A 22,064-nucleotide genomic window follows, 5' to 3' on the forward strand; every position below is an offset into this window, starting at 1 on the left:
GGAGAAAGCTAATTTTATTTGAGGTAGCATATCATGAATGAACGACCTGTCATCCAAATTAAGTCAATCACCTCTCAGCCTAGTTCAGCTATCCGTGGCTCAGTCTACAGAAATAATTTCGCTGTTTTAGAAAAGGTTGTTACAGTTTTATTGTGCATTCACAGTACAATAAAATCCTGCTTGTTGGTTATTTAACAAGTGTGTGTTTCTTTCCTATCAACATTAATCTCAAGAACGAGCTTTAACTTACATAATTGGCCATGCTTCATTCCTGTTTATGCCTAGCTGTTATAAATATATAAATTGGCTTTCTACCCTGTGTGCTCCAGCAACCTTTCACTGATACACTGTGTGCTATTATTTCTATTTGCATATAATACAGTAGAACCCCTCTATAGTAAAGTGGCTCGGACCAGCAAAGATCTTACTATATCAGGGTATTTACTATATCAGTTGTTGGCGATGGCAAGGCTCTGACTATGCTCTCTCTCTGCTTACTAAGCGCCTTGTGTTGGTTTGTAATACAAACACCCAGAAATACCTTGCATCCTGCTCTTATCGTCCCTTTATGTGATAATTATTTATTATCAGTTATCACATGTTATCATGTTTTCGAGATTGTTCACGTCTTGTGGAAGTACGGCATTTACACGAATACAATTACAAAAATAAAGCGAGTTTGATTCCATCTGAAAACCAAAGCTTTCCATGATCACGGCATTGTCTTGTGTAGCTTCAGTGTCATTTAAGAGGCAGTAGTTAGGAAACACGCACGACAGAGTCAAGCGTGGCAAAACCGCCTACGCAGTTCCACTGTGCCTATACTTCTTGCCGCTGCTTCCCCATGCTTCGTGCGGCCGGGCTACAAATGCTCGCCCTTTTCCTCCCTTTTCTACTCCTCACTGCACTTTAACTGGCTTTCCTTTCTCAGCGACCTGCGCCGGCTTCTTTCTGCGTTCATAGCCGGCTTTACTTTTTTTGTGCGTGCCACGCGCGCTTTGCTTCACGACCTCAATGTCTTCCAAAAGTTGGCTTCTCGTAGTGGCTCTCAGCTCAGTGGTAAAGCCACCTCAAAGAGCGCATTCGGTATCTATGCTTCGCGATCCTAGACTTTGCGCGTGCCGCAATGTCGTTATTCCACAGGCAGTACATCGCCTTGGCCAGACGCTCATTACTATAGTCGTTTCTTCGAAAAATATCATTGCTATAACCGAAAAAAAAAAGTGTACAGTTGTCTATGGAAGGTGAAATGGGACTGCAGTTTCACTTTACTATTATCCGAGTTTTTACTATAACCGACTTTGCTATAGTGCTGTTCTACTGTTACATGAGATGGCTTGGCTAAGCTTTGTGATGAGTGCATATGCCAAGTTATTCGCACCGCAGTAGTGCAGTGTCCTCAGTCTTTTTACAGTCCTTTTTCATTAATAATTCAGTCCTTTTTCATTAACAATTAAGCTTGACAGCTCATAATTATTCATCCTTGACAAGAAAAAATGGCACCTCAATATGGCAAGATATGTCTGCACCTTAGGGGCAGGCAATATTTTTCTAGTCTCAGTTATTAGTCCACACTTATACTACTAAAATTCTTAGCATGTCGTTGACAGCAGCTTTTGAAAGTAAAATGAAAGTTGCATTTCCACAAGTTCTCTGTCTGTAAATATGCAGCTGAATGCGTGCGGTGGTTTCTCATCATATTCTTTCTTGATAAGTGTCGGCAACCTCATTAGCTAGTTGTGTGCCTCGAGGCCATGAGGTACATAGGGATCACATTGGCAGTTGGCAGTATGACACATAGCAGAGCTGCTGCTTTTTTCATGTCACTGTTATGAGATACCTGTAAAGAGAGGGTGTGATAATGGACTTGGCTTTTAGACAACTTTTTTTTTTGTGCTTTCCAACAACTCTCATTTGAGTTGTTGGATAATGAAGGGCACAAAAAGTGCACAGAATAATAAAGTGCGCGCTATGAAACGGAGTACAGTAGTTATAGTAGGTATGGGCTCAGGGGCACTATCCTTGTTTAAAATAAAGAGCAATAATAAATGGCCTAATGAGTAGCAACTAATTTTGCCTTTTAAGTTGCTTTTCTTTTATGTTAGGATATCATGCACATGTGTAAGTAGGTGTGTGCTAGGGAACAGGCACCGCTCTAGATGTGTTGGGGTGTTTAGAATAATGCGCAATTCTAAAATGTGTGCTGATTTTAAAATTGCTGTGGTCAAATGCATTTTAACAGGGTGTGTAATTGGGCTTCTGCTAGATGTCCAGAAAATTTCACCACGAATGTTTATGTAGATGGGGCTTCTTCATGTAGATAGGAGTTTACATGTGGTAGGACATGGCTACATTTGTGTAAACTTTGGTTTTTCACAAGTTCCTTGTTTTAGTTCCATCAGTGCACTTTTTGTCAATTTTGTTTTGTCATAACGTGTTTTAGCTGCCTCCCGTATCTCTTTGCAAAGACCCCTTGCACTTCGCCCCTTATGTGTTTGCTTTGAAACATGTTTTCATGAGGCCCTTGCAGCTTTGGCTACAGTATTGCCACAATGTTTTCATTTACTTTTGTCCACAGTGGCCACCAGTCTTTGCTTGGTTTATGATTTAGCAGTGTGTCTTTATGTGTGTGTGCGTGTGTGCTTGTGTGAAGTTTTACACTTGCGTGTGTGTCTTGCTGCTTTCTTCTTTCGCACATTCCACACTAGTCTCTCATCATTTCTCTTTTTGATTGTGACTTGACTATGCATGATCCACACGCCAGGGCTCCTTTCACTGAATGGCTCGTTCGTTTGTTACACTTCTGACATGCAGCTGTGGCTAGGTCAATGGCAGTGTAAGTAAGATTTTGCTGAAAACTCTCCTTCACACCCTTTTCAGTTTGCTTCATGCTTTACTCCTATTTGCCCCTTTGCTTTCATATACCTGGGTTACTTTTGCACTTGCCTGCATGTATGAGTGCAAAGCTCCCTGCCTGGCCATTGGCATGCTGCATGGTTCACCATCTTTGACACACCTCCTCCTCATGTGTCTGGTGCACTGCAATAATTTCTCACCAGAAAATCCACTCTATTCAACTTGTCGCTTCCTGCTTGTGTTTTCCTCATTGGCAATTCATTATGCCTGCTGTATGCTTTATGAATGTAACACACCTTGCTAAGTTTCTTTTCTAATGTTCCCATCTTGTGACCATGTGTAGACTTTTTTTGACTGATAATTACTTTTTAGGTATTGTTTAGGCATTAGTGTTCTTTTTATTTTATTTCACAAATAATATATGTTCTGTAACCATCTTTTTACGATCAAAATATATGCACTAAGGAACAAAAACTTTGCATTCATTCTCTTTTCAGTGAGTGTGCTCCATATACTTGAGCACAACTGATAAATTTAGTGCGCATGTCATGACTTGTCCTTGCTTTCTGGGTGGTTATGAAGCAGATGCTATGAGAACACATATATGATGTGAAATTACATATATGTGCTGTTTTGGTTTTATTTGTTGTGGGCTTTGAACAGATGACCACGTTTTGGCATGTCATATATTTATTCCAGATGAGAATTATGTTGTATTGTAGTTCAATTTGTTTTTTTTTTTGCACCTTGTCATTAACTCAATTTTTATGTGAATCGTTAATCACAGTGTGCCAACATGTGCCTGACAGCATGAAACATTTAATGCCTTTGAATCCCTCAAATGTTGCAGATCTAAACAATCCCAAGAAGTGCCGAGCAAGGTATGGCTTGGACCAGCAGAGTGACTGGTGCAAGCCTTGTCGGTAAGAATGCCTTTTATTGCAGCTTAGTTACTCTTGAGAAGAGTGGAATTCAATTCCACAAATAGGTTCGCTTAGTCTGTTCTGTGCGAGCAGTTTTTCTGAAGGGATGCTTTCTTTGGGGCATTGGAAAATTGTCAATCCAATTTGTTGGCCTTTGGCTTATGCTTTTACCCAGGAATTTAAGCATCATTAACAATAAACAAGGCAGGTCTTTAAATCAAAGCAGTTCATCTTGTCATAGAGGTGCAGTGGCTATCAGTTTTAAACTGAGATGCAGATGAAGTGATGAGCTCGGAAAATTTGCTGGGATAACATGGATGTGGTTTGTGTGATATGGAAGCAATTGGAGATCATTGGCAGAGGCCTTTGTCCTGCAGTGGACACAACTCAGCTGGTGGTAGTGCTAATGATAACTGGCGGGGTCTTAGTTTTGCCAGTTAGTGGTCCTGATGATGATAGTAAAATCCTGCTGTGCGAAAAGAAAATTTAATGGCTGTAACAAAATTGCCAAACCAATTAATCATCCAGCGTGCCATATTTATATGTGTATAACATGTCCATGAATGTAATGCGAGAGGGGAGTTTGAACCCTTACAAAAATGAAAAAAAAAAAGATATTACGATTATAACACAATTGCAGCCTGTTCAAGGCAACTATAAGCCAACTTTGAACCGAGGGCTTTGGAAAAACTGGATGACGCACAAAAATATGGAAGCAATGAAAAATTACTCTCAAAGGGGGACGCTTAATTGCTGATTACTAGCGACAAAGCAATAGCACAGCTGCTCCTCATAGACACCCATAGTGTGACCCAGTCCCATAGACACACTTGCGTGTGTTGGTTGACAGTTTGACTTCTGACCGATGGCTGGTGCGAATTGTGACTAGCATTTCTGTGCTAGGCTTCACGCAGATTAGAATGCAATCAGTCCCGCACTTGTGCAGCAATTTGGGGGCCCACAATCTTTGCCCCAGAAACCGCTGCCACAGTGAGTGTGACAGCAACACAACAACACCGAGAAAATGTATTAATGGGCTCCTTATTCTGTCGCATAATACGCCGATATTATTTGCAGGGAAATACTTCAGAAATGCATGCTAAATCATTATGCGCAGCAAAGCCTCAGACGCCTTAACGCCAAGCACTAAGCAGTGACCGCCGTCACTGCTGTGCCACCGCTGCTTCGTGTTTCATGCTGCCCAATCCTCTGCCCGTTCGCCCTTCTTTTCTTTCCCCCTCTCCACTCACACCGGGGCACACCGGGGCATCTAGCAGCATGGTTTTGTTTTCGCGCCTTTGGTTTGTGACAGTGTGTGGGCCTATCACGGAGCTTGCAGTCCAGCAAAACTGGCACTCGGTGGCTTAGCGGTCTACATGCTGTTATGAGAGCTGCATTTGGGGCGGCACTCTACAAGTGAGGCTCTGTCTTCGGGTGTCGCGGAGGAGCATGAAAGGGATGATCCCGCCCACGTTTCAGCTGAGGTTGCTGCTCTTGTGTCTGTTTCGCGATCCGCCTTGTTGCGTTTTGTCAGCAATGCTTTGCCCCTCCAATATTTGACAGCTGACATCACTCCTCCAGTATGGAGGTATCTGACCACCTTACACTGCCTCATGACAGCATTCAGTAAGCTCCTCTGTCATGTAAGGCATTAAAGGGACACTAAAGGGGAACACTAAGCGAGGCAAGGCTAGGGTCACATGATAGCAAAAAGCTTTGGGGCCTTCTTAACCACATTCTTAAAGAAGAAAACGCAATAGCATTTGTAAGTTGGCCAGCTGCCATATATTCTGAAGGAGCCCCCAAAGTTTGGAAGTAGGCTCACCCCAGAATATGGATTAGGGTGGATTAGTGGGGATTCATGGTGGATTAATGTGAACTAGTGAGATTATTGGGTGAATTAACTCATATATACCTAGCATCCTACATGTAGGACACCGTTTTTTCCTAGTAACTCTGAAAGTTTGCTGTGTAAAAGCTTGCACCTACTAGCATAGGTTCAAGAGGGTTTAACTTTCCCTGTGCAAGGGTCGTGTTGTGTGCGTTCAGTTTTGTGCATTGTGTGGGTTCAGAAAGATCTGCCAGTCTTCTCTGGATGCCATTTTTAAATTCGACCTCATTGACTGCATTGTAATTCTGCAAGAAAAACTAATTTTTGCGCATTGTGAAACCACCGCACATGGTGAGATTTTCAAGTTTATGTCAGATGTTTGCAGTTTCACCTCACGTAACAGGTAGCAAATTTGCCTAGCGTCCTGCATTTTTCCACAGCTGAAATGTTGGTGTTGAGAAAAATATTTCCACCAATAAAATTCTGATTCTGAATTGTGAATGGCCCTGCGCATCAGCCGTATTGCTATTGCCACGTGTGTCTGTGCCCGACCTGGTTGCCCTCGGATTGTTCTCGCCGCTGCTCCCTTCCTCCCAGCTCTTTTAAATAAACCCCCGCCTTACATTTGATGGAGGTGCTGGGTAACAGCCCTGGAATTGCGCAACCGTGCTATCCCGCCACCTGCGGTGCCTAACGACGTTCAACATCAAGCCGTGCAAGTGGGCCCAGCTGTTACCTGCGCCGGCTCCCTTCGCCAACGGGACCCGGCCATCTTCAGTGGGACCAATGAGCAGGATGTTGAAGATTGGCTCACGTCTTACGAGAGGGTGAGCCTTTACAACAAATGGGACGATGCCACAAAACTAAATGACGTAATTTTTTATCTCACCGGCGTGGCTAACCTGTGGTATCGGAACCACGAGGTGGACATCCACACCTGGTCTGCTTTCAAGACAACCTTCTCCGAAGTGTTTTGTCGTCCTACTGTTCGGAAACTCCGCGCCGAACAACGCTTGCGTGAACGGTCTCAGCAGGTCGGCGAAAACTTTACCAGTTACATAGAAGACGTCATTGACCTATGCAAGCTTATCAACCTAACATGTCAGAAGCTGACAAGATTAAACACATTTTGAAGGGTGTTGACGACGACGCCTTTCAGATGCTGGTAGCGTGCGACTTGTTCACCGTTGCTGAAGTCGTCACCCTCTGCCAAAGCTTCGAGGAGCTGCGGAAGCAGAGGCTCCTGACTCGACAGCACCCTCGACAGGTTGAGTCGCTTGCTGGACTGACACCAGCACCTGACACCTCATCGCTGCTGCAACAAATCAAAGGCTTTGTTCGGGAAGAAGTGGCGCGTCAGCTTTCTCTTTGCCGAACCCTACAGGGCAAGCTCCAGATTTGGCTCCGGCCCTTCGACACGCCATCCAAGAGCAGGTTGCTGAGGCTCTTCCACCCACCCATCTGCCACCACCTGTCGCCGCTCTGCTGACATACGCGGACGTTGTCGCCCAGACGCTGCCCCCTATTGCCGCTCCGCTGACATACGCGGACGTCGTCGCCAGACCTCGACCACCTACCTGTGCTTTGCCTCCAACACCTGCGCGAGCGGTGGCTCCTTCTATTCGGCCGGCTCCGCGAGTCAGCAATCCTTGGTGCACCATCGACAACCGGCCTATCTGCTACAATTGCGGCTTGCCTGGTCATGTGGCCCGGCTTTGCCGCCGCCGTCTCCCAGTCTACGCGCTACCTCCTCCAGCTCCCGCATACTGGCCTTCCACGAGTCAGTACTCCGGATCTGCTGAGCCGCCATCTAGTCGTCCTTTTTCTCCTGACCGTTCAGCCCTTTCTAGACGCCGTTCACCTTCACCGAGGCTCCGCTCCGTTTCTCCTATGCGACGTCGCCCCAATCTCCCTCAGGAGGAAAACTAGGTGCCGCAGTTCCTGAGGCGAGAACTGCGTCCCCATCGAACTTTCCAAGGCCTCGCATATCCCCTGCTAATCTGATCGAAATTTCTGTCGAGGGCATTACTGTCTTGGCCCTTGTGGACACCGGTGCTGCGATTTCTGTTATGGACGAAAAGTTTTGTAGTTCGTTGAAGAAGGTAAAGATGCCGATTGCTGGACTGTCGCTGCGTACGGCCAGCGCTGAGCACATCAAGCCGTCCGCAGCGTGTACCGCTCGAGCTGTGATTCAGGACTCCCTCTACACGATAGAATTCGTCGTGCTGCCTTCCTATTCCCATCCTGTTATTCTGGGCTGGGATTTCCTTTCCGCCCATGAAGCTATCATCGACTGTGCTCGAGCGGAAGTCGGGTTCTCTTCTCTGCCCAATCCTTTACTGGACGCTACTCCTCCTGTTGCCTGTGTTAAAGCCCTCGCCGCCGAAGACATCGACATTCCTCCGTGCTCTTCCGTTCTTGTACACTTGTCTTGGTTTCTAACCCGTTTTCCTGCCCTACCGCTCTGCGCCTTGGAGAATGCCCCGGCAGTGTGCAGCCCATCGCATCTCTGCTCATCCGCGAGGAGACCGACGATACACCGCTCCTCGCCATGAACCCGCTCAGCCCTCCTGCCTCTATGCCAGATCGCTCTTCTACCGAATTGTTCTTGCACTGCATCGACGCCGATCTTCCGCCGCCGCAAAGAACACAGCTTCTCGCCCTCCTTCATCAATTTCGCTCTTCCTTCGACGCTCGCCAAACTTCCTTGGGCCGAACTTCCACTGTCACCCATCGCATCGACACTGGTGCCCACGCGCCACTGCGGCAGCGCCCCTATCATGTGTCTCCAACCGAGCGCCAGACCATTACAGAGCAAGTCGACCAAATGCTTCAAAACGGCGTCACTCAGCCCTCAAGTAGCCCTTGGGCATCGCCTGTTGTCCTTGTGAAAAAGAAAGATGGCTCCATACGCTTCTGTGTCGATTACCGCCGCCTTAATAAGATACGCGCAAGGATGTCTATCCGCTCCCCCGCATAGATGACGCTCTGGACTGTTTGCAAGGGGCGGAGCTCTTTTCCTCCCTCGATTTACGTTCTGGGTACAGGCAGGACCCCATGGAAGCGGCCGATCGTCCCAAAACTGCTTTTGTGACCCCCGACGGATTGTATGAATTTACTGTGATGCCATTCAGCCTTTGTAATGCCCCTGCAACCTTCGAACGGATGATGGACACCATTTTGCGTGGACTCAAGTGGAAAATGTGTCTATGCTATCTCGATGACATTGTCGTCTTTTCCCCCGACTTTGAAACCCATCTCTCCCGCCTGAAGCACGTTTTGACCTGCCTCTCTGACGCTGGCCTGCAGCTCAACTTGAAGAAATGCCGTTTTGCTGCGTGTCAGCTGACAATTTTAGGACACGTCTCTAAGCAAGGCGTTCGTCCCGACCCAGCTAAACTTCGCGCTGTCGCAGACTTTCCCAAACCCACTTTCATCAAAGATTTGCGCAGCTTCTTAGGTCTGTGCTCTTACTTTCGGAGGTTTATTCGCAACTTTGCTTCGATTGCTGCGCCTTTAACACAACTGTCCGGCAGTTCCGACTTATCGATGTGGTCTCCGGCGTGCGACGATGCGTATAACACCTTGCGCCGCCCATACTGCGCCATTTCAACTCGACCGCTCCTACCGAGGTCCACACGGACGCCAGTGGTCTCGGCCTCGGCGCCGTACTCGCCCAGTGCATCTGTGGTTTTGATGAATATGTTGTTGCCTACGCAAGCCGCACACTTACGAAGGCTGAAACTAATTACTCCGTCAGTGAAAAAGAGTGTTTGGCCATCGTATGGGCCCTTGCCAAATTCCGCCCGTACCTCTATGGCCGCTCTTTTGACGTTTTGACAGACCATCATGCGCTTTGTTGGCTTTCTTCATTGAAAGACCCATCCGGCCGCCTTGCCAGGTGGGCTCTTCGTCTGCAAGAATATGACATCCGCGTGGTCTATCGTTCCGGCCGCAAGCATCAAGACGCTGATGCCCTGTCCCGCTGCCCACTTCCAGCCGAGATCGCCAGCCTTTCTACCTCTGACGTCTCTCCGTCGTCCCTTCACATCAGCGACATGCCCTCAGCGCAACGTACTGACCCCTGGATCGCTTCTCTTCTCAACTTTCTCTTCAACCCCATGGCTGCTTCTCCATCCCGTGCTCTCCGCCACCATGCTTCCCACTTCGGGATTCGCGATAACCTCCTCTATCGCCGGAACTACAGCACCGACAGCCGCAAGTGGTTACTCGTTATTCCTCGCCACCTGCGCACGAACATATGCACCTATTTCCACGCTGACCCACAATCCGGTCACGCGGGAGTTTTCAAGACATCCACCCGCATCCGGCTGCGCTATTACTGGCGTGGCATGTACACCTTCGTACTTAAATACGTACGTGCCTGTCTCGCCTGTCAACGTCGTTCTGCTCATCGTTCTGCTGGAGAGTTGCAGCCACTCCCTTGCCCACCACGCCCTTTCGACCGTATCGGCATTGATTTCTACGGCCCGCTTCCGTACACTGCGGCCGGCAACCGTTGGGCTGTCATTGCGATTGATCATCTCACGAGATATGCCGAAACCGCCGCCCTTCCGTCTGCCACAGTGACAGACGTTGCCTTCTTCCTTTCACAACGTTTCGTCCTTCGTCACGGTGCACCTCCTGAACTGCTTAGCGACTGCAGATGCGCCTTTTTGTCCGATGTCGTCACCGCCCTGCTCCGCCAGTGCAACATAATCCATCGTACCACCTCTGCCTATCATCCGCAGACCAACGGTTTCACCGAGCGATTTAACCGCACCCCTCGAATTGGGATCTCATCCTTACTTATGTGACTTTCGTCTACAACACCGCCCAGCAGCCCACTACTGGCTTCTCTCCCTTTTTTCTTCTTTACGGCCGTCATCCATCTGCTACAATAGACACCATTCTGCCTTACCAACCTGACGCCTCCGAATATACCCCTGTTTCCGAAGCCGTGCAACACGCAGAAGGTTGTCTGTCGCCAAATCGCCCGGTCACTCACAACTGATGCCCAGTATCGCCAGAAATTCTGCCACGATAACGCTCACACCACATCGCACTTCTCTCCTGGTGCGCTTGTGTGGCTCTGGATACCATCAAGTACTCCTGGACTCTCCTCGAAATTTCTCGCCAAGTATCACGGCCCCTACCGTGTCCTGGAGCGCACATCTCCAGTTAATTACGTTGTCGAACCCCTCACGCCATCTCCCGATCTCCGCTGCCGCGGCCGCGAGACAGTTCACATCCAGCGTCTCAAGCCTTACTACGACCCCTCCATATTGCAGTCGCCGTAAGTCGCCAGGATGGCTCCTCTTCGCCCCGGGGGTGATTGTGAAGAAGATGATGACCCAGACAAAGCAGATGACTCGTGAAAACGAAGAAGATGGCCCTGCGTGTCAGCCGTATTGCTATCGCCACGTGTGTCTGTGCCCAACCTGCTTGCCCTCGGATTGTTCTCGCCGCTGCTCCCTTCCTCCCAGCTCTTTTAAATAAACCCCCGCCTTACACTTTCAAATTTCTGAAGTTTCGGCAGACTATATGGGTTAATGTAGATTAGTGGGTGGATTAAGGTGGAAGAGTGAGTTGCGTTAGTACAATTCCATATAATCCAGTGGAAGGTATCGTAGTTACACGATTGTAAGTCGACCTATTTTTCAAATTTTGAAGTGAGGGGGGGGGGGGGGGGGGGGGTGAGGCGGCCGATGGTGGCTGTCGATAAGCAGCAAACCTGCACCAGCCCACTCCTCACACGTGGGCGCAGATTGCGGTTGCTCATAAGCGCCGGCGGCCCGATAACACATTTGCGTTCTACTCTTAATAGGCGTCATCCAATTTTTTTGTTTTATTTACTTTCAACCGTGCGTTCGGCACTCAAGGGAGGGTCGATAATTGATGGAAGGGCCGCTGTTCCAATCATGGTGGCATCGCCACTCGGAACCGCAACGGCGCCGGGGAGTGTTGGTAGCCGACGGAAGAGCCGACGCCACTTACGCGTAGTTTATCTTTGGCTCTGACACATTTGACTACTGCTGGCTGCGTTTCACAAGTTTTTAATGTAGTGCTTCGTCATTCGTGCTCCGGGCCCGGTAAGCGATCGGTGCTCGTTTGCGGCTACATTCAAGATGGCTGTCATTCTTTATGCCGAAGAAATGAACTGCGCGCTGGGCCGCAAGTTCGACGTTCGCAACAGGTGATACAGGTGTGGCAGCTGCAGCAAGGCAAAATTTCCTGCTATTTCACGCAATGTTGTTATGTGGCTGCTTGCGAAGTGCGGGATTTTGCTGCACGACGATGTTAGAACGACGAGCTGTGGGACTGCAGCAGTTATCACGACGGCAGCGCTAGTGAGGACAATGGCGCAAATGTGGACAAGTAATTCAGTGACTAATACATTTTCACTGGTGCACGCACATCGCTTATGTCGCCGTGGCTAGCATGAGGTCCAATAAGTTTTAAAATTCTTAAGTTTTTAGACTGTCATACCAACTAGTCCCCTACCACTCTCTTCTGGTTCCCACTAAGCTGACTCTTTAACATTACTACGATACGCGGTCGTTGATCGTGCTGGCATCGTCGTCGGTCTAGCGTGACAGACCAGTGCGTCAGCGACGGCATTTGTGTACCGATCAGCCCACCGACCGTCGATCGCCGTCGCATCGGCCTAGTGTGACCGGACCCTACCTATACCGAAGGAAAACTGCGTTCCTGTTATTATTGCTTTTGCGGCACCAGTCATATGAGGGACGACTGCTACTTCGATCACCCGCGAAAGTACAAGGGGGAATGAGACCTCGATGCGCATATTGCAGCAACGAGAGCAGATGACGTTGCTCCGTGCATGTGCTAGTGACGTCTTGAGAGCTTTCAATATGGCGGTCGCTGCCGGTGGGAGGAGTCTCCCACTCTCAGTTTCGATTGTACTTTTTGGAAAATACAGTGCGTCCAGGGCAGCCAAATTTCGGAAATTTAATCATAAGCTCTTGCATTAGTTACTGAAGCAGAAAACTGCAATATGAAGAACGACCATGTCATGGCCCCTTTAAATTTAAAAAGCAATATTTTTGATAAAATTCAACTCTTCAAATTTTGTATGATAAAAATACTGACTGATTCCTGAACAAATTGTAAAAAAGAAACGATGCTTCTAATCATCACCGTTACAAAGATACAGCCAAAGTTGTAACCCCCTGCACGTTTTGCGAAACCGAAACTAAACGTTTTCCAGACAAATAATCACCTAATTTTTGCATCATTAGTTATTTTCCTTTTTGTTTTTCAATTTAGACTATAATAGCTAAAATAGCTCTTTGTTACCATCTATGCCTATTTTTGTTTGTATTTATGACAAACACTCACAAAAGCAACACAAGATGTTTGGAACGCATTGAATAGTTGTCAGGATACCGACACTGAAGTTTGTCTTGTATGATGGCATGTGTCATTTCAACAATGGTAGCAGAGGTACGCTAGATGTTTTTAAGCACATTAGTATCAAACCTGGTCTGCTAACATAGAAAGCGTGTCTGACAGGTGACCAGCAGTGTATCTGGAAATCTCTCATTTAGTGTACTGAGGCCACAGATAATGCGCACACAAAGAAGTAGGCTGCCACACGAGCAATGTCAAGGAAAAGCAAGGCTGAGGGGGAGCTGAGCAGCCAATGTGGTGGATTTTAAGCCTCCAGGACTTCGATTTTTGGCATTGGTTGCTATTCCGAATCTTTCTTCTCATTTTTCTCGAAACTCGCTTTTTTGCCATTCCTCCTTACGCGAGCAATCCTAGCTTTATAATGTGTGTGAAATTTTTCATTGAAATTTTGTAAACTTATTTCTTATAGATCTGGCTGTGCAATGAACCACAAAAAATAAAATCGTGCAATATGTTTTTACTACTGCATTTTTTTTTTCTCAAAAGATGCCTATATGAAAACCCCTATTACACAATGACAATTGATGGTATCTTAACTATTTTGGTTCATTGCATAGCTTCTGTGTATAATAGCAAAAGTAATTTGACTTGCAATGAATTCAAAGTTATGACTTCTAAAAATAAAAATAAAATTTTCTCACCTGTTTTGACATTTTGATTATGACAAAACAACGTCCTTTTAAGACAGGCAACTTATTTTCTGTTTTTATCCGCTATGAAAAAAAAATTTGGAAAAGTGGCCTCATACCTTAACCTAACTGTGACTTTGGACTTCTTTTCACTGGATGCAGTTGTTATCAGAAGAATTGTAAACAAGGTTAAGTAAAGCCCCGCTAATTCAAACTCTGTTAATTCCAAATCTCAGATAATTCAAAGAATATCTAAGGTTCCACAATTTGTAATGCAAAATTGACTGGATAGTTTGCAGTAGTGGCCTGCACCAGCCCAGTTATTTCAAAGATCTGGGGTGCTACACGAGAATCTCTGATCCCAGTTGTATTTGATAGATCGAGCCACTGTGGCGCCTCAGTGGTTATGGTGCTTGGCTGCTGACACGAGAGACGGAGGGTTCGATTCCAGCCGTGGCAGCCCCATTTCAATGGAGGCGAAATTCTAGAGGCCCGTGTACTGTGTGATGTCAGTGCATGTTAAAGAACCCCAGGTGGTCGAAATTTCCGGTACCCTTCACTACGGCGTCCCTCATATCCTGAGTCACTTTGGGACGTTAAACGCCCTAAACTAAACCAAACCCTATCATGTATTGGGGTAAAGTCATGTATTGGTAACAAATCTGCCTTCTGTAATCACACTGCTTTGCCTTTGTGTTTAAAATCTTTTCAGGAGGACATACTCGTGGCGTTGCTTACTTTGGGACCTCCTACTGAATATTATCCTTGTGATATGAATCCAATAAAAAAGACTGGCTAGAAAAAAATCAAAATTTTAATTGAATAGTGCTTGACTTTAGTGCCCTTTTACTCCGTGAAGGGCAGAGTAGATGTAGACTTGTGCAATGCCCTCAAACTGAGCACTGTGTTTCTGTCTGTGCAGCCGGAAGAAGAAATGCATCAGGTACCAGGAGGGGCTTGATGGCAATGCAAATGAGAGTGAGGACAACATCGGGTCAGTGGAGGCCCCTACACCTGAGTCGCACACAAGCCACGGGGGTGGGGACACAACCACCACAACGAGCACAGGTAGCCCCTGCACCAGCTTGGGCACGCCTGAGCCAAGCCCTGGGCCACCCGTGCGACGGCCTGACTGCTACAGTCTCAACAAGCACCACCCACTGAGCGTGCACCACCTGACGGGCCAGCCACTTGTCAAAAGGGAGCCTGATGACCCCGTCGACATCTTGACTCCTCCATCTACAGATTCCTCCACAACACCTTCTTCCCTGCCCCTACTGACAGTCACATAGCGAGAGCTGCCAGTGGGGCCTGGCCTCATGCTCGGAGGACAGTGCACTGGCTGGGTGGCTCCCTACTTGCACATGTGCGCAGGACTCCTTCTCCGCTCCTACCACACTCCTTGAGGCACTTGTGTGTCACGGGTGCACTGACTGGAGTAATGTGAGTCTCGGGGACTGGCATCTACACTCGAACAGCATGGTCTATGATGACCAGTGTCCCCGTTCACTTCAGGCTGTGTCACGTGTGTGTCCAAAAGCTCTCGAGTTGCTTAGCTGCCAGGACACTCAATGTTACCAGTCTTTGTTACAGCAGAGACGAAATCTTGCAGTGCATAGTTCTGCAGGATGTGTCGGCATGTAGTAGAGTACATTTGCCTTTGGCCTTGTGACGTCTTTGCCCTCACTAACTTGAGCGTGATTTCTCACTCTTGATTGTTCACTGCATGGCAGTGTGTCACTGTGGCCAGGCAATTGCTGCAATGTACCCACCTAGGTGTAACACCATGGGGTCATTGAGACAGCCTGTGGAGGGCTTCTTGTCCATTCTTCTTGACTGTGGAACCGCGTAAATGCACAACAAAAAAAATTTTAGGTGGCACATGAAGTGCATCTGACAGCTCTTTATGCATGATTTCCACTTCAGGATTCACAGTGGGCAGTCTGGGGGAAGAGGTAGCAAGTGGCTCTGTTTAAAGTGTATGCAGCTGCAACATGTTTAAAAGCAGCTGGAGTCAAAACAAGGCAGCGCAAAGCTTTTTTTTTTTTTTTGTCTTGACATTTGTCAATGTGAAAGTCTCACGCCTCCTATTCTTTTGCAGCCGCCGCGGTCACTCAGTGGTTATGGCACTCGGCTGCTGACCCGAAAGACGCGAGTTTGATCCCGCCCATGGCGGTCCAATTTCGATGGAGGCGAAATTCTAGAGGCCCGCATACTGTGTGTTGTCAGTGCACGTTAAAGAACCCCAGGTGGTCGAAATTTCCGGAGCCCTTCACTACGGCGTCCCTCTTAGCCTGAGTCGCTTTGGGACGTTAAACCACCATAAACCAAACCATCCTCTTCTTTTGTCATAATGTTAAAGCGAAAGCTCTTGTAGGCTTGATATGCGACTTCTGTGTTATTTTAATAAATAATGGCACTAAGCTATATGTCTTTTGTTACCATTGTTTGCTTTCTTCATGTGCTAGAGACTGTTGCCTGTTTGGTTCAATTTAAGCTGTTTGAGCAACAAATGACTTGGCTACTAAACTTTTGATAACCTCTCAGGTTTAAGCACTGGTAAATTGGTTTTGAGGGGCAGCAGCAGTCATTATTTTAGGTTAGAAACTAAACAGAACATTTTATAAAAGTATTCAGTAGGCATCTGTTCATTTAGCTGGGGACGATTTGAGGTTTTGTTCAATTTAATCTGCTGCCAAGACTCAGCCAATGTTATAACATTTTAGGAACTCCTTGTTAGGTTGGTCTTTGAACAAATTTATAAAGTTTTCTTAGTGTCACTAGGATCTAATGATTAAAGTGGGCTGTATGCTAGGGTTTATGATTTAACCTTGCATACACTGTTAAGAATTGCTAAATCAGATCGTTTAGTGGCAACACATTTAAAGGGACACTGAGGAGAAATTGAAGTTGGCTTGTATCGATAGAATACCAGCTCCTGATCACAAAAACGGCACTCTTACTGAAAACAAAGCTCTTGTAAGGTAGACAAGAACCAAAATACAGGTATCGCCGTCACAGGCCAATCACGCATTTACAAGTGTGATTACGTCATAGGACAAGAGACGCCACCTTGGAGGAATTTTCCTTCCTTCATGGAGCCACGAATCTCTGAGGCAGGAAGGTTGCGCGGTTCAATATTGAAGTAAGTTTTGTTTTGAAACCTATAGTGTACTTTTATACTTTTAGTGTACTTTTAAAGATAGTGTACTTTTAAAGAAGACAGACAAAAGACAACCTTAATGTTGGAAGCAAAGAAAACCGATATACTTGGTGGCGCCACAGGCGGCCAGGAGAGTTTTGGTTTATTATGGGGCTTTGCGTCTATGAACTTTGCGTGCCCCGTGGTCTTGTTTTTGACGCGACTCGATTTAAAAGCGCTGAACAGCAGAGGAACTCCAAGTGCCGCTTCAAGTGCTAGTTAACCTTTGAAGGTGCCTGTTAAGGCTGGTCAGATGATTGCCACAGTCGATGAAAAACTATGATGGCAGGATAGTCGGTGATCGTACAAGGCAATTAGCAGTATAAAGAGCACTTGTGTCTTCGTACGCTCGCCTGGCAAAACGTTCCCGGCTGTGCCAGTCAACTTCAAACTACTTAACGGAATTCGTTTATTAGAAGCCGTTGAAGCGTCATGTGTTGGTTTTACTTTCAAGCCGCCAACTTTAAATGCGAGCGCCCTTGAGCACCCATCCGTTTTTTGTGGCAAAAGAAAAAAAAACCTGGCCCTTGCAACCGTGGGAAACCTCCTCGACGCCACCTGCTGTACCGTGCAACGGCGCCGTTAGAAAAATCACAATCCATTGGCCCCAAAGCCTCAGGCAGCCTCCGATGCGTGCGATGCGCCGACCTTGTCCTCGCTCCTCGCGGCTCCCCACACTGGGGTTACATTATATTAGCAACGGCTGCTCACCGTGGAAGGGGGAAACAACCCGCCAGCGCCTAACCTAGCCGTGCTCCTCAAAAGCATCGCATGCTCTGTGGGGCTGAGGAGTTGAAATGCAGGCCGGAGTTTTTGCGAGATCTTCGCTGTCGGGTTCGGGAATGGGATCCATTGTAACGCTGGCAAGACGCTGGTGCAAATGTAAACGAAGGGACGGTAGCAACCCCCGATAGGTGCCTTCAACGTTCGGCGGCGGTAGCTTTCATTTCGGCTGCTGCTAGACCGCACCGCTAGCTGCTGCAGAAATCACGGAGTCTCCGTTTACGTCACGTTTCATGTCACTCCGTTCTATGACATAAGAGGGCGCCGTGACGTCATAAGAGTGTTGCGAGTTTGAATCGGAATGGCAGGAGAAACTTTTTCAACTTCGAATCCAAATTTCTTTGAAATACATGCATCTTTCTCTCGCGGACAAGCGGCAACAAACCCATGAAATGCCGAACTATCAGATTTTGCTAACAAAAGAAAAATTGATAGAGTTCTCCTCACTGTCCCTTTAACATAGGTAATTTGAAAAATAGTTTTGTCTTTAATTCTGGTCCTTAAATGTTTCAAACAAACTTAATATATAAAAGGGCGAAATAAACATCCCCTTATATTGGCAAATATAAGGGGATGCTCACTGTATACGAGACAGTCATGTGCAATATTGGTATGTGTATGCGGCTAATTTATACATTGATATTAGTCAATTTAGAGCGTTCCTAGCACTAACTGATCACAAAACATGCCCACCAGTTACATTGGTAACGGATAACATATTATATTGGCTTCATGCATCAAAAAGAAGTGATGCGGTGATGTATGCCAAGTATGCATTTCTAGAGGAAATTGCTTTGACAGGGGTACTGAGAACCTTGTGCTGAATTTGCCCAAGAGTCAGAACTGAAGAGGAGTGAAGAGAGGAATGCCACTGTCAATTAGAATGGAACGCATTTTATTTCATTGCATTTTCTGATGCCCACTGAAGTGAGTCACTAGTAACAGAGGGTGGTTTGCACTGTGCCACTCAATGTGGGTGAGGGGCATGATGCTCTTCCTCTGCTGCTTTCTTTGTCAGCTGATCAGATGCTCCTCAGTGTGCCACCTGCTACCTCTCTTGCAGCCTGCCGTAGAGAGACGTTCCAGTGTGAATCCCTCTCCCCCTTCCTTGTACATAGCTTTGACATGAGACGGACAGGACGCAGGGAGCTGGATATACTCCCACCTGTACAGTGATCAACATTGCGCCTTCTGCCTGTCTTGTTTACTCATATGCCATGCTGGAGAGGAAGCATAAAAATGATATGTGCCAAGATTGGGATGGGGGAGGGTTTTGTTTCGTACTACAACATAAATGCAGTATTCTTCCCTTCCCCCGCATCCCAAAATGAAGAGAAAGTGTTAGCGGGGCCATGTACATATATCCTTGTCACTGTGAAGGCTCTTCAATATAATTGTGCAGTTTTCTTTCAGCTCTCCAGTCTCGTCTCAGTGCGCCAGAGTCAGCATAGTGTTAAAACTGTCTGGAACAGAATCATTTTTCTCTTGCCAACCTCATTGTAAACAGTCACCTTCACCTGTTTTTGATCTCAGCTATGAGGCGAGAGATGTTTGAAAGTACATGCTCAGAGAATGGTAAACATGAAGAAGGCTGCATTCTTGTACCAAAAATATATATATATATTTTTTTTTCACTTGTGGCAGCCTGTGTCACTGGTTTTCTATTTGCAAGGATCAATGGGGGTAATAAGCTGCGTTACAGCACTTTCTATTGCTTGTTGTTTTTGTTGTTTTCCTTTTACACTTGTGCTTTTAGTGGTTTGTTTATGAGCTTTTAATTTATGTGTTAAGGGAAGTGTCACCAAGCGGCATTTTATTGAGCATGCCACCAAAACGTAACAGTATCATGTGACAGGGCTTTCTTCACTTTATATAGGCCATGCTTAGGAAAACAAACTGAAGAAGCTACGATATCTAGCTTTGTAGTACACATTCAGTGAATGCTGCAGACCGTGTTCCTGCGTTTCAATTGAAGGCTTGATGAAGTCTTTTTTGGGGCACTATGTTACAAGAATAATGAAATTTCTTAAGCAAATGTATGCTTAGCGCTGGTGGTTTGTTGTTCACCCGCTCATTGCAACACTGCTGTTGACATGCTTTCAGGACTCATCGGATGCATGGGGGCCAGGATTGGATGAGAAGGGAAGGAATAGTTGCTTGTGCAGTGTTGGCTTGTGACAGCCAGCTTTTTCATGAGTGGTATTTCTTACCTGTCACTGGTAGTAAGATTTTTTTTTTGATCACTGAAATGCAGTGATGTCATTGGATTAAATATTCAAGCTGTATGCTGTTTACCAGATTTTTGGTTCAAAATATTTTGCCTGCACTCAGTGCAAGAAGATCAGGCTAGCAGGCTTCCTAAAACGAAGCTGTGTTGTCTTCAGACATGCTGGCGATCAGAAAATATACAAGCAAATAGCATGCCAACCTCGGCCCCCTTTGTCATCCTGGTTAACATGTATTTCATGCCTAAATGTAGTGGTACATATCAAATCTGTTCTGAGGTCTTGCACACAGAGGGTAAGCTCCTCAGTGCTGTAAAGCTGACTTCAATAAGCACAGTGTCGTTACCACACATAAGTAAAATACGGACGAAGAGGAAACGAGAAACATACTCAGGTAATTTGTTTGACTTGAGTTTTATCATCTATGTCTTAATATGTCTTAACTGCAGTGAGAAATTGGTAGACATTTATATGCTTGACAATCTCTTTAACCAATCCTGGCTGACTAGCAAGCCTGAAACTACCTCATAATCTTGTGTAAAGGCCGCACCGATTTTTGGACTAGATAGTTGAGAAAAAATATGGATATACGTTTTTTCTTTTTAATTCAATTATGGGCTGCACCTTCAAAATCCACACCTGAATTTTAAAAAAAAGTGTGGCCCTTACACAAGTTTATAGGGTGGTTGATTTCTCATCTTAAATCTAATGAAGAAAGGTAAACATGCACTCTGATCTTTTTTTCTTCTCATTTCTACATTTATATCGTACAATCAAAACTAATGCTGTGCATGCATGCATTGTGCATACACATTTGGCTTCTTTTACATAAGCTGCAAGAAAGTCCTCTGAGTATGTGGCAACTGCATTTTTTTTAAATCTTATTTCAAGCCTTGTGTATTTAATGCAAGTGAAGTGATAAGTGTTTTGGGGGGGAAAGTGCTTTTGAAGGTTTTATGTGTTTACAACACTGCTGAGGAAGTGAGTCATTTTTAGTCGCATTGGTGCGCATGTGGGACTTGCTGTTTCCTGGTGTCACAACATGTTCGAGCATTTCTTGGGAAGTTTGAGAAGTCTGTGTGGTCATACATCACCCATCAACTGTCCAGTCTTAAGAATCAAAACTTTCCTTCAGAAATACTGCTGTCAGGAATGATGTGCTTAGTTTGTTGTTCCTAATAGGGCAGACACAAGAGTGCATGCTTGCATTTTAGCTATGTGCAATGAATCCTGCCTGAGGTCATGTGCATTAGGTTTTTCTCTTTTTTTTTGTAGTAAAGAAGTAAGAATGAGGAAAAACTGTAATCGCCATGCTTGCTATTTCTCATTTGTTTCCAGAGGTTGTGTGCAATTTTTGAAGAAAATGGAATGTGTACTTGCACATGTTGTCATGATCACAAGTCTGTCTGTTGCATTATCCCATATTCAAAGATTGATGTGTTCACTTTGATGCTATGTGTTTGTATCAACTGTTCTTTATTTTTTTTCTTTAAGAGTGTATTATGAGTGGGCAGCTTTGGAGAATGAGGAAACTGAGCAGAAAAGTTTGCGTAAGTAATGAAAAAGGATGTTGCATTTTTCATTGAGTTCATGGCTGGAGGAGTGCTGTAATGATTAAAAAGAAATGAAAGTACTTTTTGTCCTTGTTTTTTATTTCTGTTGTATGCTTATCCACAAAAATTATTTCAAAGAAAATGTCCTCGAGAGCTGCATCTCATGTGACACCCTGAACATTGAAGAGAAGGTAGCATGCTCATCATTCAGGCAAGAGTTACCTGCATTATGCGAAGCTGCATTGCAGCTTGCATATTAAGTTGCATGTCTTTCTAGTGGTGCCATTTGTTTTGCACTAGAAGTGAGCACACTGATATGGTAGTTGCCAACTGGAAGAAAAACTGCCAGAGGGTTGCACTGGTATGCATTACATATGTTGTGATGCAGTTGCATCATAATGTGTGGTTTTTGTGAAATGTATGTAGACTACTTCGTGACTGTTTCACTCTTAAATGAAGTAGCTTGTATACATTTCACGTTTGATGCACATGTCCACTCCTTTGTTGCTGTGCTGCATGCAAAAGTTTAGCTGCGGAAACAACATAGCAAAGATATTATAGTGCTGTATGAATACAGTTATAGTGCGGGCAGTGTGTTTTTTTCTCTTCATTCCATTGTAAAGACATA

General features: G+C 45.8%; 1 protein-coding gene across 2 annotated transcripts in view; it reads left to right on the forward strand.

Annotated features, from left to right (window-relative positions):
* The window catches only part of pan (transcription factor pangolin), a 59,386-nt gene extending 37,870 nt beyond the window's left edge, over positions 1-21,516 (forward strand). For both annotated transcript variants that reach the window (XM_077649984.1, XM_077649985.1), the window contains exons 6-7: positions 3,707-3,779; positions 14,596-21,516. In XM_077649984.1, the coding sequence (XP_077506110.1) occupies positions 3,707-3,779; positions 14,596-14,965 (443 nt within the window). In that variant the 3' untranslated portion in view covers positions 14,966-21,516. The remainder of the gene's footprint in view (positions 1-3,706; positions 3,780-14,595) is intronic.
* The last annotated feature ends 548 nt before the right edge of the window (positions 21,517-22,064 follow it).

Source organism: Amblyomma americanum, chromosome 1 (genome assembly GCF_052857255.1).
Source record: "Amblyomma americanum isolate KBUSLIRL-KWMA chromosome 1, ASM5285725v1, whole genome shotgun sequence".
Classification (NCBI taxonomy): Eukaryota; Metazoa; Arthropoda; class Arachnida; order Ixodida; family Ixodidae; genus Amblyomma; species Amblyomma americanum.